Genomic DNA, 18,025 nt, shown 5'->3' on the forward strand with positions numbered 1-18,025 from the left:
TTTCCTAATGTCCAGCCTGAATCTCCCCTGGCGCAGCTTGAAACCATTGCCTCTAGTTCTATCACTGTCTACACGAGAGAAAAGGCCGACCCCTAGCTCACTACAACCTCCCTTCAGGAAGTTATAGAGAGCTATAAGGTCTCCCCTGAGCCTCCTCTTCTCCAGACTGAACAATCCCAGCTCCCTCAGCTGCTCCTCATAAGGCCTGTGCTCCAGACCCCTCACCAGCTTCGTAGCCCTCCTCTGAACGCGTTCCAGGGCCTCAAAGTCTTTCTTGCAGTGAGGGGCCCTCCTGTCATTGGAGTTCAGATCATACCTAGACATATAAAGATGCTTTTCATTTTATCTGTCCATTTTACTTTTCACATGCAGTCAGAATGAAATAATGACAATCAGTATCTCCATGAGATCATGATCTAATCAAAGTGCTTGACTCAGTCCTTTCCTTTTCCAAAAGTAGCTTCTGATTAAAACCAAAATAAATTCAACCTGTATGTTCTGAAATTCTCTAGCCTACAAGTCACAACTTCTGCCCGACACCTGTCGACTTATCTCAATAGGTCTGCAGCTGGAAGGAGTTATAGGACCGTCAGTCAGTTCTGGTCATGCAAATATCATAGATTCACTCTTAGATAATGTGTCATGGAAGACTGAGCATTTGGGGACATACTCTTTCTTTCTGGCCGACTTCCTTTTTTCTTCATTGACTTCGTGATTTGCATCTCGTAGCTTTACCTCCCGGTCTGAGAGACTTGCTGGAATAATATCTAATTCTAGGTCCTTGTTATCCTAGAAAAAGCAACAATATAGATTTAAAAGTCATTGTAATCCTACTGTTGTGCAAAATGCAGCATGTTAATGAAATCAAATGCATAAGAAGGGACAAAAGTAAGATAAAGATACTAATGTTGGAAAGAAGGAAATTCAAAGAGATTTAGAAGATCTACAGTGAGAAAGACGAAGCTGAGAGAGAAATCTTAAAAACCCACCAACTATGAGATTTATTATAGACTTCCCTGTTACTCCTATCTAGAAACAGGTATTGATGACAAATGTAAATTTTACCTTGCTCCTTCACATCTAAATTAGTTGCCTATTATCAGACTTCATAAACAGTCTGATATAGTAGGGCACTGTGCAGAGACAATCCCAAATTCCAATAGCCTTCTGTCATGGAAATACCTTTACAGACTGTGTTTAGTAACTTTGTGTAAACCAGAGACCCTACAAGGAACAGGACATCTAAGGTATACTGAGGGTGTAAGTGAGGGAATTTATTCCTCTTTCTTTGATACTTAATTTCAAAGGATAGTTGACTGAAATGTTTTTAAGTGTTTCTGCTTCTGGAACTCCCCCTTAATACTGTGGCCAGGGAATAGCAGGAGGTTCTAATTTTTGTTTCTCTTGTGTTGCCCTATTTCACCTGAAAGAGCTCAGAGATTAAGTTGGGGAATAATTTTTTGGTTAGTTAGAGGATGAGAGAATGGAAACTTACAGTCAAAGCCTGAGTTTGATTCAAAATAACGGTGTGGTAGCAGGATTTATGGCTTATGCTAAAGTTAACACAGACTTTTATTCAAATAATGTGTTTCCCTCTCCTTCCCAGTAGCTGTATGGTCTCCTGGAAAATGGTGCAATATTTGCTTAGAAAGTCTTTCTGACCTTCATCTGTCTCCTCCTCATATCACTTATCTGTCACAAAAAAACCTTTTTCTCTTCAGAAACATTTCTGAGCTTGGCTAGGTAGGCTGGCTAGGTTTCTAAGTGTTTCTAATAGACACACAACAACCTGCAGCATTCATACCACAGCCTTCACTTCCCTCTGTGACTTTCAGCTTTGGTATAAAACCCCACCCAGACATGGACTTACAGTACCTCTGGATTGATTCCAAGGGCTTTTTCCAGGGAGTAGCGGTATTTCCCCATCCTGAGAGAGAAGTCACGGTAGCGTTTGTCAACGGTGGTGACCCACTTCCTAATTTCAGTGGCGTGTATATGTCCTTTTTCTACAAAGCTGTCAGCCAGCTGGATTAGGAGCTTCACTTTCTCCTTTGTTTGCTGCCAAAAATGTGGTCCTTGGTTATGTTGCATTACTATTATTTCCTTTGCTTTTAATTCACACAGCAGTCAGAAGTAGCTCATGACTTTTTATTCATCATTAACAAATGCCTGCACTTCATCTTATACAGAATCAGATGCTTTAAACTTTGCCCAGTAAAACATGAAAGGATTTACATTTTTACAAGGAAACTTATGAAGCTGCAGGAGATAGAAAAAGTCAAGTTTTTGAAACCACACAGACACAAACATATAAAGAAAACATATTGGAAGTCAGACATGCTTCTTCTCATAACCAAAAACTTATTTTTTTTTGTGAGCCTTGGAGTAGAAGACAGGATTTTAAAAGTCCCACCTCATAAAATACACCAAGGTGACTCTAAATCTATTCTTAGGTGGTTCTGCAGACCTGTGTAGGCAGGTCATTAATACACCACATTTTAGTCCCGGAAGTGAGTTGGACTCACTACTCCTCTGTTACAGAAACAAACAGAATTTAAATCCAAATTCCTGGTCTACTATAAAATCTCCTGCCATTATTTAAATTCCAGTTAGAGCATTACAAACTAAAAGATGCCTGAACTCCAAAACATACACTGAGATCCTAAACCTTCCAGAGGTCTTTTCTATTCTACTTGGGCTCTGACTGCCTCTCAGTCACTACGGGTTTTCATGCTGAGGAACTTTGGGCAAATCTGGCACAAAACAGCTAGTTATAAATTTTAGCTTAGATTTCAAATCTATCCTAGGAACTGAAGGTGCCTGGATCCTATGCTTGAGTCAACTCAAGTATAAAATGCTTATAAAAACTGAGATATCAACTGTACAGACTGTGCTGCACCTGTAACGCACATGTTAAACCTTAAAAGCAAAAGAAGAATCAGTTGTACCCCCAGTGGTACTGGCAAGCTGCTGTTCAGAGATGGGGAAAACTTTCCACTCTGCCCAAGTGAGACATGCTATCAGGTACTTGATGTTATGAGCAATCTGGCCACAAATGGACAAATGCATGTCAGACCAGAAAACATCTAGCAGATTTTAAACACAAAACTAAATTTAAAAACTTCACCAGCAAAATAAACTAACAGCTGAATCAGAGGTCATCTTTACAAATTAAATAAGTACTTCAGCAAGGCTGGGTATGGAGAAGTAAAAATCTGATTTCCTATTATATTTAAAAGGTGTTTCATCCTCAAAAGCTACTGGGGTTTTTGCTTTTGAAACAATTGGTTATTGAGAAAGTTATTTGTATCAGGAAGGCTTTCAGTTACAGCTTAATTTGAGAAGAACATTAGTCTGGGAGTGACATGCATTTACCAGATTGCATGTGGCAGTGAAAATATTCTAGGTCAGCAGTAGGAAAGTGATTTACTAGAGCCCTAGGGAGCAAGACTAGATGTGTCAGTGTAAGGAACAGCCAGTAATGGTCAGTAAGGAACAAGGTACAAAACTCAATCTTAGGCTAAGATTGGAAGAGCAGAAATGGTTTGGAATCTTCAGGATGAATTGGGACTACTCTGATCAAAATTAAATTATAAACTGGAACACGATTTCAGGCAGACTGATTATAGGTGGTTAGAGGCTAGGAGTACTGCTAAAGGAATGTTATATAGGTCCTGTCTGATTAAATTAACTTCCTTCCACTGCTAGTTATCTCCTATTTTCACAAATATGCAAGCTAAGGAAAAATGAAGGGACAAGAACACCACAAAGCCTGTGAATCAAACCCATGCAAGTAGGGACAGCCTAATGAGGAATTTAAGGATTACAGAAGATCAATTTCAGGACACAGTGAAATGAAGCTACATAATACCAAAGCCATGGTCTTGCTGCAGTCTGACTTTGCAATTTAGATTCTTATCAGTGACTGTTAATACCCCTGTGGGTTCACTGTCTGTGAATTACCTACGGTTTGAATTAATTTGTCAGAAGTAGATCAAATCACCATTCCTCTGTAAACCCCACCAGATTTCTCAGAATTGCTCCACATAAATTAATAGATTCTTAGTAATGCAGCTTTGTATTAAAAAAAGTTCACCCCAGAGTTTACAAACCCATTTATTTAAACTATTTTGTTAGGATCAGCAGATTATTTCCAATGAGATCAATGATCATCTATGATTAACCCAGCTGGAATTAATGAAACAAATTGTGGTTGTATTGACAGAAGAAAGAGACTGGGAATCTGAGATGTCCTTGGACATGTTCAGATCAATCAGTTACTCCATACCATTATTGTATGATTTTTTGAAGATGGAATTAGGGTATGTCTCATTGCTGTGAACTCTGTGTGTGAATGGACTTTCGCTTCCTTCTGATTAGAACAAAAATACTCCATAACCAGTACAGACCAAGAGGGAGAAAACCTCCTTTTTGTGCCTATGTCTTGCTAAAATTGAAAGATCACAGCTATCAAAAGACATTTATCTCCTGGGCTAGGAATGTCAGGAGGAAAATACAAAATCAAGAGAACATTATTACAGATATTTAAGGCATTGAAACAGGATCATAAACATAGACTAAGGCAGATGCCATAATTGGATTAAAGTAACTGTTTACCTTGGCAGGTACTCTGAATTCCCCATATTCCTTCAGGAGTTCCTGAGTTTCTTCTGCTGATTCCCCTGTAGAGTTGTGAGTAGAGAGGTAATATTCACCTGTTTCTTGGATCCAGTCTAAGGCCTGTGAACATCAAAAACAACAAAAGGAAAAACAAAATGAATAGTCTTTGTATTTCAAGAACTAATCCTCTGACAAAAAATCTGCCAAATAAAGGATACCAAATCCATTGTGACTTAATACTGTGTATACTAAAACACTTTTTATGAACACATAAAAATAATACAGTAATCAAAGCAGGTGGGAGAGGATACAAAAGGTTCTGTATGTTTCCTAGGAGAAAAGGGAATGTAGGGAATTCTACCTATATATAGATAAATCTGCACGTAGGCGCAGCAGTTTTCTCATTCAGTAATAGCTCAATAAAACAAGTTTGCTCTTATATTTATTTTCAAACAAATGAACAAATCCAGAAATTCATCTGACCTGGCAAAAATACCAAGTTTTGTTGTTGTATTTTGGAATTGTCTTTTATTGTTTAAAAAAATCTACATTTGCCATGTTTTCAAACATTAACATTTTTAAATACAACTTGAGATTGCAACGGGAACCCCACATAGAGGCATTGCACAGATACAAGAAATATTTACATACTGCTAGGACAGAAAGACAAAGTGGGGTTTTTACACTACCTGCTTGGCACTGCGCTCAAAGACAACATATTGTTGGCACTGATCTAATCTCCGCTTCTTCAGGGTCCAGAAGTGAAGGACTCGGTTCTCCCTCTGCAGCAGCTCACTCAGAATGGCTGTAGGGCAAAGGAAAACATCTGCATGATTAGTGACTCTGAGTGCATACAGAAACAAGCCATAAAAAGCTGAATTTACTCACTCTGCCTGGGCTGCACTCCCAAGAGCAGAGCCCTTGAGATTGTAATTCTTAAAAACAAGCATTGATTCAAATGAGATGCTTTAAAAAAAAAAACCAACAAACCCAAAACAAAAAAAAAACCCAACTGACAAAAAATTCTCCACAACAACAACAACAAAAAGTGCAGTTGCAGGGTTATCTGGTAAAGGAGAAGATGAACAGTTTGGGAATAGAACAGAGTTTGGGCATTAACCCAGTAAATACAGTGGGATACATGATTTCTAGTCCTTTCTTTCTCTTCTGTTGCTTATTTCAGGAGTCTAGTACTGGCTGAAATAGGAAAAGTTGCCCTACTACTGCCTACTACCCATGCAGAGCTCTGGCCATGACTGAATTTAATTCAGGCTTAAGCCTGCAGTGCGACATACCTGGTAAGGTTTCTTATACCATTGTGCTGCCTGGCGACCCTCTGTGTGCCGTTCCCTTGCAGTTATTCCTGGGCTATGATTTCGGGTTGAGGTCTGGTATTGGTCCTCTAAACTGTTTTCTGTGCGAAAGATGCCAGGAAGAGACTGGCAGGAGAACTGCTGCTCCTTGGAGTCTAGGACATATTTGTTCTCCTTCAAAACCTGAGTGCTCAGTCAGACTCTATCAACTTGATAAAAGGGTGTGATTTAACTTTTTTAAAAGCACCAGAGAAAAGAATGCAAGAGATTTACACTATATAACTGACATAAACCTTAGTTAAACCTGAGCTTTTCTAATTAAAGTGAGCTAAGTCAGCGTGGCTTGTCCCGTTCATGTCTGGGTAAGGAGCTCAGGTAGCTACCTCAGCAGGTGAGGCATGGCAGCCCTCCTGCCCGTATCCTCAAAGCGGGGCATCCATGAAAGGTGGCTTAGGCACACGCAGCCCTGGCAGTAGCCACACTTCTTTATATCAAAACATTGAGCCTGGCTTCTCAACCACTTACAGTGACTTATGATCATCTACAGTACCTGTTAACCTCTCTCACCCTAAGCCCTTTCTGAATGTACTGATATTCATTGCTTTTGTATCAACACTGGTGGCAGCAAACAGATTTGGATGTAATCCTCCTCAATTACAACTGTGACACAGATTATGGTAAAAAAAAAAAATTGTAATACCTAAGTTAATTGCAAAACCTAGCCCAGTCCCTGCTGAAGGAACTTTGTCTGAATGACAAAATGAACTTGAAGCTTGTCATGAGTGCTCTAGATCAGGTCTCTGCATAAATTGTTTATGCCAAATAAAACTAATTTTGTTCTGTACTAATGACTTTGCTTTGGAAGCACAGTAAGTGTCCTACTAAACACTGCTTTTATTCTGAACTATAGTGTCCACTTCAAAGATTTTCTGCGGATAGACTAGCGAAGTATAAGAATTACATGTTTGGCTTAGAAAAAGACTAATATACAAGCTGATTTTTATGTAAGTGAGTAATTTCAAACAAGCTCAGTGAGAAACATTCACAAGCTTATATCAGGTGCATATGTAAGGGCTTGTTGAGTCAGGATTTAATTAATTTTCCCATGATATTCAACTGTAGGAAACAGAAGTCCACAACAAGAATTTGACATAGCAGCGGGGGGAATGTTGAACAAAGTCATGTTAACACTGAAGAAGTGGTATTGAAAGAAAAGAAGGAAAGGAATCTCTTCAGTAGCACCATTTTCATCTTCTGTGTATAACCGAAATTCCCATCCCTCCCACATATATAACAACTGCAGTCCTTTTAACCTGTATCTTTCAGCAGCTGATAAGAAAGCCAATAATAACAAAAAATGGCTTATTTCTGCAGAATCACTTTGCTTATTCTTATCAGTACCTTGCAGCATTGCTAGGCACAGATTAACAACTGTTCAATTAAGCAGAGGAGAGGAAACATTTCAAACATCTCAGATGTATCATCTGATTGTAAATGGTGCTCTTTTGACCAAAGAAAAGTAACTACAGGCTGATACCTTTGCTGGTGATTGTTTGATGTGGTAGGACATCAAACAGGGTTCCAGGGCCAAAAAAATAACAGTTCCATCCGAGGAACAAACAAGTTTGGGGTTCATTTTTCTCCAGTGATGAGAAGCAACAGGATGCATTTAGACCCTGTATTTGATATGCGCTTATTTGTTTCTGCATTTTCAGATATTAAGGCAAAATAGTGTCTGATCATCCCAGCTGACAGTCTACATGATGGGAGGTGGCACAGTGTCACTCCCATAGATTCTCCTGACAACAGAAGCCAGACAGAGCCTATTTTTCAATTTGCCTTCCTCCCTCCACCACTTGCAACACAGTAGAGTTCTGTATAAGAACTCATGCCTAGCAGAGGAGGGATCGCTTTCTGAGAGGCCTCACTACCATTGCTAAAGGTGTCAGGCTTACGTATCATTTTAGTGACAGCAGATAGCAAAACTTAAGGTGCCAGCTTAGCACGTTCACAAACATTAGGACGACCACACAGCAGAGGGGGAAGCAAACAAACCCTTCAATGCTCTCATTACACCAGTGCACCAACCTTTCACTTGCTGCTCGGGCCCGCGTGTATGGCTTGCTACTCCGGGCATGCTGACATTGTTCCGGTGGATGTACTTGAGGAATACCTCAGCGTTTCTCCGTGCCAGTGTACAGGCCTAAGGAAAACAGCCCCCACCAAAAAGGATCAGTAAAGATGAGCAAAGAAAGCAAAGAGGACCCAATGGAGTTCTCTGCTTATTTTGCAGGGAGAAGTTCTCCTTGATACCTGAAAACGTGAGAGCTCCAGCTAAGTTTATTAGCTGAGTTTATTGACTCTAACAGCCTCATAAATGTATTAAAACACATGAATAAATTTAAATATAGTGGCTGATTTTATACATTAAGGCAAATTAATGACAATAATAAAACATCCAGTTGTAAAAAGCTAGTACATCACACATTTTCAATCTAACTAAAGCTAATCCATTTCTCAAAAAAAGTACTCATTGTTTCAAAAAATGTACAATCTAGAGGTGTAATTTCTTAAGTCTTGCCTGCAAGCACAGTTTTATGTTGTATATCAGTTTTAGTGGAAGGTGGGAGGCTGGCTGGCAATTGACTTGTCAGCCTGTCAGCTCCACAATTTTTACAAAACAGCACCTGGAAGGCAAGAGGAAACCTGTCTCCACCCTGGTGCTGCCCTGCAGAGACACAATTGCTTCAGTGGTTAGCAGTTCTTCAGTTATTGGCTTGGAGGACAGAATTTGAAAAGCTGGATAGTTTCTATAAGCCAATACCAAAATGCTGTATAATACTTGTCATTTATAATGTTTATCATATGCAATTCTGAGAATTTGAACTCTGAACCAGCACAACCACTAACATCCTCCAGGTGCAATGCAAATACCTCCTAATTAGTCCTGATGACATCTCTCTGAGATATGCATTGATGACAACGCTTGTTACCCCTACTATAACAGCGTGAAACTGGCCTAGGGCTTATACAGCCAGCCAGTAGCTGAACTGGAGTTACACCTCATAGCCTTCTCTCAAACTCACCAACATTGCTCTAAACTGATTACTTAATGGGGAATTTTCCTGATTTACTAGAGAATTAAAATGAAACCTTCAGAAAAGCCTCCTTCTGTTCCAGATGTTTGCTGATCAGAGGGATGACATGGTCTATCTCAGCTGCTGGTCCAAGTTTATCCCGACCTCCACACCAGTCTTCATCCCGTCTGTATTCCTGCTCCAAGCTCTCTAATACACTGCACACCTGAAACATACCCATAGCACAACAATTCAGTTATCTACAATCATAATCAGACGAACATACACTTTAAAATTCTATGATGAATAACATTTCAAATATATATGTTTTTGACTGTGGAGCGTGGCATGAGGGATAAGTGGGTATGAAACAGGCCCTGGATGGAATGATCTAGCAGTTCTTTTCACCCATAGGGATCTCTACTGTTTGGGATGCAATTAATCTGGTTTAAAGGTGATAAATCCTTCTTCTCTTCCAATGGGTAATTGAGGGGAAGCTCAAAAGCTTGAATCAAGGCAGAGGTCAGTGTTGGCCCCAGTAGATCATTCAGCAAACAATCCCTTTTCCGGAAGGGTGCTTTAAATGTGTTTAAATCCCACTGAAGTCAAGGGACTTAGCACATACTTAAAGAAAAACACATGCTACATACTTCCCTGAAACTAAGTCTGAAGCTGGAACTAATTCTCTTCAGCTGCATGTCAGTTGCTCCCTATACAGCTTTTGTAAAGACTGATGGAAACCAACAGACATTAAATCAGTGTCACAACCTAGGTAGACACAGGTGTTTCACTGTACAAGGCTTAAAAAAGTATCTTCTATCTTGGTAGAATAATGGGAATGAGGTAAGTGAACCATCACAGTCCAGAAACTCTGTCTGCAGTAGCCTCAGGCAAGGCTCAATCTTTTGCGCTGCAGATCCTGACAATGACTCTTAGTGGTCTGTGCAGACACTGAAAAAACTGCAAATGTTTTCAGGACCATTTGGAACTTTCCTCTTCTCTCCCAAAGGGCTCTTCCTACACACTCCACTGCTGAGATTACTCAAGATTCACTTAGTTATTGCTGAGGGTCCAGCTAAGCACGTTTACCCTTTTCTTGTTCAGTCCTGCAACTTTCATATTAACACAGTTATATAGGTGTAGGTCAGAGGACCCTACATACTTGAGAGCATAGTCTGGAGGAGACTCCAGCATCGCCCACCAATCCTTCCCACTGTGACAGGTTATTTTCATATAACTCCATTTATGAACACATCAAATTAAGTTTTAAAACTGGTGAACTGATCAACTTTGCTGCCAGGGTGTTCAAGGACCTTATGTGTTTGACAATCTGAAAACACCTTCTTGCTTGGATGCAAACCAGCATTCACCCTCAAACATTTATCATAGAGTAAGTGCCACAGGTGTTATTCAGGCACAGAAGAGCATTTCCATTTTACTTGTAGGTTCTTCAAAACTTTGGTACTCTATTGGACTTCGGTGACTTAAAAAAATTAAAGTAGATGGACTGCCTGGTGTCCACATCTTTTCAGAAAGGATGGTACCTGCACGTGGAAATACCATTTCTCGGTTAAGACGATGAGAGAAATTAATATAAAGTGGGCTTCCAATGAAGTCAGAGAGGAACTAAGCTATTCGAAAGCCAAGGCTCCACCAGTTACGCCAAAAACATAGTATGTTTGCAGAAGACAGGCATGAAAAGGTTTGTCTGGTTGTGACAGTTGCTCCACCCTTTTAGCTGCTTTTTCTAGATACTTGGAGAATTCAGGATCCAGTAAATTACCCAATCCACTGTCATCTAGTCTGGGAGCAGACCATTAAGGGCTGTACATCAGTTATGTAGCCCAAGAGAAGATGACTACATGCAGCAGTGGTTATGAGCATTCAAAGACTGAATGATCTTTGCATTAAACATTTGCTGAATAGACACAACTAATGAATTGGTGGGCACTGCAGTATGCCTGCCTATAACTGGAAACAGGAAGAGAGACTGAACTGATAAATTACTGGCCATGCATATTTTGGCCAGCACACTTGACTGTCTAAATCACTAATGAATCCCTTAATGGTTTTCATTTCTCGCAATCCTCCACCAGCAGTAATTCATTTCAATCTTGAATGCATCAGGGACTGTAAATCTGTTTGAAACTCTTCACAGTGAAAGACATTCATTATAAGGAATGAATTAATCTTAAACAATCTTAAAAATGCATTAAATTACACCAAAAAGTGTCCCAAGGATTATCTACAGCCTTGATGTTAATGAAAAAAGAATCTCTTTCCATAATGATATATTTAGTTGTGCTAATAAACTTCCTATGTCTGGTTCTCTAATTGAGGAACTAACTGTGTGACGATAACAATAGAAAATTTAGTGGAAATCACTACTGTCTTTTGTATAAAACCACAGATTCCTGCAATGCCCATGCTAACACAAACAGTCTGGCTGCAGTAAATTACATCAGGCAAGGCTATTCGAGTATCCCACTATGACACTAATTCTCACTGACTACAGTATAAATGGCACCTGCTTGTGCAAGGGATGGATAATCCATCGTACCAGCAGCCAACTGGAATATGTTTTGCAATTCATGGACACCCGGAACAAAGTAAAGTTGTGTCAACATACAAAGGTATGCTGTAATTATCTGTCCCGTAGAAGGATTTAAGAAACATCCCTTCATATCTTGGCATCTTTTTCAGCATGGTGGTGTTAAACTACTAGTGAAAACACTGGCTAGTACTGCTCACAAAGTAACAAATAATTTATTGCAAGCAGTTGTCAAGGATAAGCAGATTTATATTCCTCAAAATTAACTCTGATATCATGTGAACTTGAATCTAAAATGGTAGCATTTCAGAAATTCTTCCCATTAGAAAGGGGACAACTAAAAAGGAAACTTCAAGAACTACATTACTTCACTGAAAACTTCAAGATGAATGTTATTGCAAATTGCTCCCTTTTTTTGTTTGGTTGGTTTTGGGTTTTTTCTTACAATACTTGTCAGAGAAACAATTTTGACTAGTTCAAACTTTGGTTTCCATGTGTGGCTTAGCACTGCTATGCCAATGAAGCAAATGCCCTTTCAGTTGATTTGCCAATGCTGTGAGATCCCTTGCTGGCAGAAGACCCTCTGCGTTCAGGGTCAGAGTAGAAAACTCACACCTATTGGTGCTGCTTATTGTGGAGTGCACTCACATCAGTGTTTACCAGCTGGGAGTCACCTGAGGGCTCAACACTGGCCATATTCAGGTGACACAAAGGTTTATATGCACCTAATGTGTGGATGTAAAAAGACAAAGGGCAGCTTTTAAGGGCAAGCAGGGGTGACTGAAGCCACATTCTTCCTACTTTTGAGATTACTTAAGAAAAAGGGAGAAGAACGAGCACTGCTCCTTAGTGGTATTAGCAAAGCAGGTATTTGGAACAGTTCAACATTCTGGAACAGCTGATCTTGGTGAGAGGCAACACCTTAGCACTATACACTGGGAGCCAAATCCCAGGCTGTAGCAACATGCTATGACACAGATATGATACTGTTCAACTCACCTGCTCAGAGGTTTTATAGAAGGCCACTGAGGCATTGACAAGTTTGAGCCTGTCCTCCATCTTCAGCATTAGCTGCTGCCAGTGCAGGGCCACCTTTTCAGCACACTCTCTGATAGCATCAGCATCATAATGCCCAGCCTGTAGCAAAACTTCGGCTTTCTGCTGGACCTGCAGGGCACTCTGGTGTGTCTTCTGCAAGGAAGTGGCATGAAAGAGGGACTGTGTATGAGGGGAGGAAAGAGAGGTTGTATAGATGTGCCAGATGTATGGTAGGAAGGTGAAGCGAGGCGTGAGCATGAAGATGTGAGAGAGCGAAACATTTTCAGAGTTATCTTCAGTTAACAGTTGCTTTCTGCAAAGCATTTTAGTTACAATTATTCACACACATTTGCAATATGTTATTAAAGCTTGGGACAAGCAAGCACTATAAGATGGGTTAGCTCCACTGATCAGCTACTGCCCCTTGGACAACAGCCTGGGGTGGGATTCTCAGCGGATCAACCCCTGTGCAGGCAGCTGCTGTGCTGAGTTCCCACCCAGCCTGTACTCAGTGCTGACTGCATCCCGCACAATCTGCAGATACAAAAGTGAACACTAAAGAGTTGTCAAACTCTAGGTCTGATCACCCTAATTTGACTCTTGCCAGGCAGCTTGCTGGCATCAGCAGCTTTACTCATGTGTGTAATTATTCTGTCTGAAGGATACAAAACATCAACCCCGAAAGACATGAAGTTGCCTTACTAAATGGCATGAACTATGTCACAAACATCAGCCCCTAAAAGATACATTTCTAAAAGTCAGTTCACTCATGTTGAAGCTACACTTAAGGGCAGAGCTAGTGGGAGTCAAGCCATTTTTTCCATGATTCCCCAATTTACTCAGTAGCCACTTTACAGGCAGGATTGAATTACCTGCCCCATTCCCCAGCCTACACCAGCTCCCCTCAGAGTGACCAAGTGGTGGTTACACCTTCCTCTGTGGGCTGCTGTGAGGACAATATCTCCCGGCCCTTCACAGCCTCCTAAGTAACTGTGTTGAGGCATAGTTTAGTCTCATATTTGATATTAATCTTCTGAACAGAAGCCCTAAAATCTCGCAAAGACTTCTCTGTTCTGCATCCCATTTGTAACTACTGCTGACAAATTCTCATGTGATACTTTTATGATCTAATCCTTGAACCTGGAAAGAAGCTTGAAATCATCTGGTCATACACTGATGAATAATGCAATGTAGAGAAAGCTATTAGCAAAGAAAGGATTAATACTTTGCAGAAACATTTAGGAAGATGTTCAAGAACAACTGGTTAAATTTAATATCCAGCTGCTTTACTCATGTTAGAGTTGTAATACTTGTTTTAAATAGACTTTAAAGGATTTCAACTGAAAATCAATTCCACATCTAGAATGTCTTTAGAGAACAGCCTACCCTGTGTGCTTTGCTGATCTCTTCCCCATATGAAACACTGCAAATATTTAATCTAGTGTTTTCTCCCTTCAAAAACTTATTTTCCCCTTACCGTAGGGTAACCCTCTTCTCCCTCTGTGATATGCATTTACCACCCAGCACAAGCACTTCCCCAACAGCAGCAAGCTGCCAAAACACAGCCAGTGGGTGTCTGGTTCCCCACTGCTGTCAGGTGACAGCTGCCAAGATGTGGTCAGCACAGCACAGCTTAGTACCAGCCAGCTCATACAGAATTGATAGAAAACTTCTGCCTTTTCCCTTAGGAGCTGCAACAGCTGCTCCTTCCTTACTGTGAGTGGAGCTGTATTAAAATACGTCATTAGCTGAGATTTAAACTCTGTCATTATTAGAAACACTATAATGTATATTGACTTATTTAAAGTTTACCAGAAGACATAAAGACACTTCCTCCTTGCCTAAATCAGCCATGTCTTCAAATCTCCATTATGAAAATACTATTTTCAAAATTTAAAGTTTGGTTTGGTTTGGGTTATTTTCAAATACATCTAAACCACAGAAAGGAATTTTCGGACTTTTCTTTGATCTGTTAAAAGATAACATTTAACACAATCTGGGAAGCATATACACCTTGTTAAGCAGGAACAAGAGAAAGCAACGGACTCCCTTTCTCACAACCAGAGTGATCACACACCTGAGAGTGTAGGGTTTGTTCATAACGCAAAGATACGTAAAGTACTGAGCTGAACTATGAGTCTTGTAGTGCCCTACTGAGGAGAGTCCGTAGGCCTCCACCACCTTCTCATCCAAAGGAAAGCAGCTCAGAGGAGATGCTATTCCTCCTGCCATGTCCTGGCCCTGTGCATGAGGCACATGAGTTGGCTCACAATTAGTTTTCAAGGGCCAGGTCAAAGATGTGCTAATCCAGGGCAAGGAGGGGCAAAAGCTCAGTTTAGCAGGCAATTCTTAAAAATTGCCCCTCTTGCTTCTTCTTCAGTGTAAAGTTATTGCAGAATTTGGGTTGGAATGAACGTCTCTTCTGCTAGCAACAAAATGAAACAAAGATTTCACATGAGACTATTATCCAGTAACAAAGATATTCATAAATAAATGCTGTGAAAAGATCTGCAAATAGTTGACATGGGAATAAACTGACTTCACAAACTTTTCCCATTTTCAGATCACTGTGTGAATTTTAATCTTATTTTTTTTACCAAAGAAATTATCAGGAGATGCATAAGTGTCACTTTCATGAATGGAAAGGCTGATATCTGACAGCAGAAGAACTAGCTGCAGATGATAAATAATTTATTTTACTATTAACTTCTGGCTGCATTACGAGTTTAATGATTAAGTTGATTTTCTAGAGTTTTTATTCCTTCCCTTCCTTCAAGCAAGCAACGATAGATGCTGAAGAGATAACCTTTCATATGATGTTTGCCTGGGAAGGAGAAACAAAGTTAACTTATCTGTATTACCTCTATGGCCAGCTGAAACTGCTCATGCTCCCGCTGGAGCTGCTCGGCTTCAGAGAGGGAGCTTGCATTGACAAGGCTTGCATTCAGCATTGATTCACCATTCCTGATCCAGCCAAGCACCTGTAAAGAAAGGATGTGCTTATGGAAAGGTTGTTTCAGTACAAAGGTTTATGTAGTCATTGATCAATAAATGCTTCAGCCTGGCTAACAAAAACACTTTGCCCAGTGTGGTCTCATGCTGAATCGATGACCAGAAAGAAATCCCAGGATAAGGACTTAATGACATAAATTTTTAGAGTAAAAAGATCTAATTGAAGAAGTTATTGCTTGAATAATGAAACTCCCAAAGTATTTACATGGATATTTGGATAGCAAAGAGCTTTAATTTCCAAATTTTGATCACAAAAATGAATGTTCCCCTATGCAAATATCCCAAGGTAAAACCCCAGAGCATAATGACAGAGATTTGAAATTAAACAATGATCTCTCTCTTTTTAAATTTTCCAACTGCAATCATGGACCTTGTGATTCCTTTCTGCTCTACTTGCCTGTGTATCTTTCACAAAAAAGTCAGAGCTTAGAGGTGAGGAGGGAAAAGACAGTTGGTTTCACCTGACATGGAGTTAAGATGCAGTCAGAGTTTCCACCTGCATGCAGAGCTAGGAAGAAATCCCAGGTCATCCATTTTATACTTAGTCAAGAGGCTTTACTTCAGGGATATTTGTGGACATGCAACCTATGCTGTAATGACTGCAGAATGAAATCCTAAATATACATAATTAGTCTATCAAGTTTGTATATATTCATTTAAGCAGGAACATTTTCTGCTATTTTAAGACACGTATTTGGAAAATTAGCACCCAGAACACACATGCAAGTTCTCTGCTGTGGGGTCTCAAAGCCCATTTTTCTACCTGTATGGGTGTCAAATTATTCCAATAAACCCATAAAGTTGCTGAATTCGATACACAGATGCACATGAAATCCTGACTACCCAATCACTGCCCTAAATTTAGCTCATGATTTACAAAGCTCCAAAACTGACTTTGCTGCAATATTCTAGGTAGTAATTTCCCTTTTGTGCAAGTGATCCATTAAATTGTCTGAAAGAAATAGGGATTTTCTGTTGTTTTGGTTTTTATCCTTACATCATGTATCACCCTAGTTATAGCCATTCAGTTCCCTGTAGGGTAGGAAAATTAGTTTTCCCTAGGAGAAAGAAAAGGGAGCCATCTACACGTATAGATGACCCTAATTTGCAGAAAAATTACATTCTGCTCAGTACAACAGCGTGGAGGATTTCATTTGTCAGCTTTTTCTCTTTCATCGGCAGGTGTTATTGTTCCTGTGGGAAATACAACTAAGATTTAAAGGAAAAGAAATCAGGTTATCATACGGCAATCTTTTTGGCTGGCATCTTCTATAGTCCATCAGACAAGAAAGCTATATTATTACTGACTACTTGGTACCAAAAGCTGAAGTTAACCAAAGTATCACTGCATCTGGGAAGGACTTGAAGTGAGGACATCATAAAGTAAGACATGCTTTCACATTTTATATACCAAGATATATCCTGGTTTGGGCCATTTAGAGTGTAGAAAATACTGAGTATGTCTATTAAAAATGCAGCAGTATAATTTTTTTTTTAAACAATACAATCAGGGCATGACAGGGTCCTCTTGGGAATAGCTTCCATTTGAGGTGAAATTTTTAAAACCTGCCACAGAGGTTTTGATGTAGATTTCATACAAATATCTGAGTCTCTAAATAGTAAAAAAAATCACTGGAAATCTCAATCTTAGCAACTCAATTGGTGGAAAGCTAATAGGCAACAAGGTTGAGCAAGGAGGAAGAGGGACGATTCAACTGAAAACAGCCAAGTTTCCTCTCCTGTTAACGATATATGGGCATCCCTTGGTACAACTGTCATGTTGACCCAAAAGTATTCAGGGTCAAGCAGTTCAGGTCAGGCTCCGATGGACCACATCCTGCCAGCAATGCTTACAGCACTCTTCTTGACCAAGGCTGCTGCCAGCCCTGAGTTGTGTTCCCCCTTCCATCCCCCAGAGTGTGGGTTCAGGTGTTCACTGCGGAGCTCCTGCACTCCCCCTTCCAGGCCCCATGAGCATCCAAGCACTAGCAAATTTTGCCTGAAAAAAACTTAAATAATGACCCCATTCTACTTGCAGAAGTCTAGCACTTAAATGTCAGGCCTCATCTGGGATTGCATCAGCTTTCTCTATGGTAATATTTTTTCTTAGTTTTTTTTGCTCTTCTTCTTTTGTGTGTGTCGTTTACATACAGTAAGAAAAAAAAATTCAATTGTATACCCAAAGCTTCTTAAGTCTGAGCGCAAAAACCGGCCACATGCAGAACCTTTCACTGTGTCACTGGTTTGGAAGTAGACTGTGAAACGGTTGGAAGGGAGGTATCTGGTTTACAAGACCTGCTCACAGTTTGACTCCTACTTATATAGTGCTTAATATCTTCTCATTAAAATATGTATAGAAGCTGCTACTACAGCACCAAGACATTTCTCCGATCATTTCCTGTATTAATAGATTC

At 40.0% G+C, this 18,025-nt stretch overlaps 1 protein-coding gene across 2 annotated transcripts in view; it reads right to left on the reverse strand.

Annotated features, from left to right (window-relative positions):
- KALRN (kalirin RhoGEF kinase) overlaps nt 1–18,025 on the reverse strand; it is a 508,172-nt gene that overhangs the window by 155,433 nt on the left and 334,714 nt on the right. For both annotated transcript variants that reach the window (XM_086751416.1, XM_086751415.1), the window contains 8 exons: nt 15,461–15,580; nt 12,561–12,752; nt 9,087–9,236; nt 8,022–8,136; nt 5,310–5,425; nt 4,618–4,740; nt 1,876–2,058; nt 671–789 (listed from right to left, as the gene is read on the reverse strand). In XM_086751416.1, coding sequence (XP_086607542.1) covers nt 671–789; nt 1,876–2,058; nt 4,618–4,740; nt 5,310–5,425; nt 8,022–8,136; nt 9,087–9,236; nt 12,561–12,752; nt 15,461–15,580 — 1,118 coding nt within the window. The remainder of the gene's footprint in view (nt 1–670; nt 790–1,875; nt 2,059–4,617; nt 4,741–5,309; nt 5,426–8,021; nt 8,137–9,086; nt 9,237–12,560; nt 12,753–15,460; nt 15,581–18,025) is intronic.

This window comes from Chlamydotis macqueenii, chromosome 6 (genome assembly GCF_036417535.1).
Source record: "Chlamydotis macqueenii isolate bChlMac1 chromosome 6, bChlMac1.mat, whole genome shotgun sequence".
In the NCBI taxonomy this organism is placed as follows: Eukaryota; Metazoa; Chordata; class Aves; order Otidiformes; family Otididae; genus Chlamydotis; species Chlamydotis macqueenii.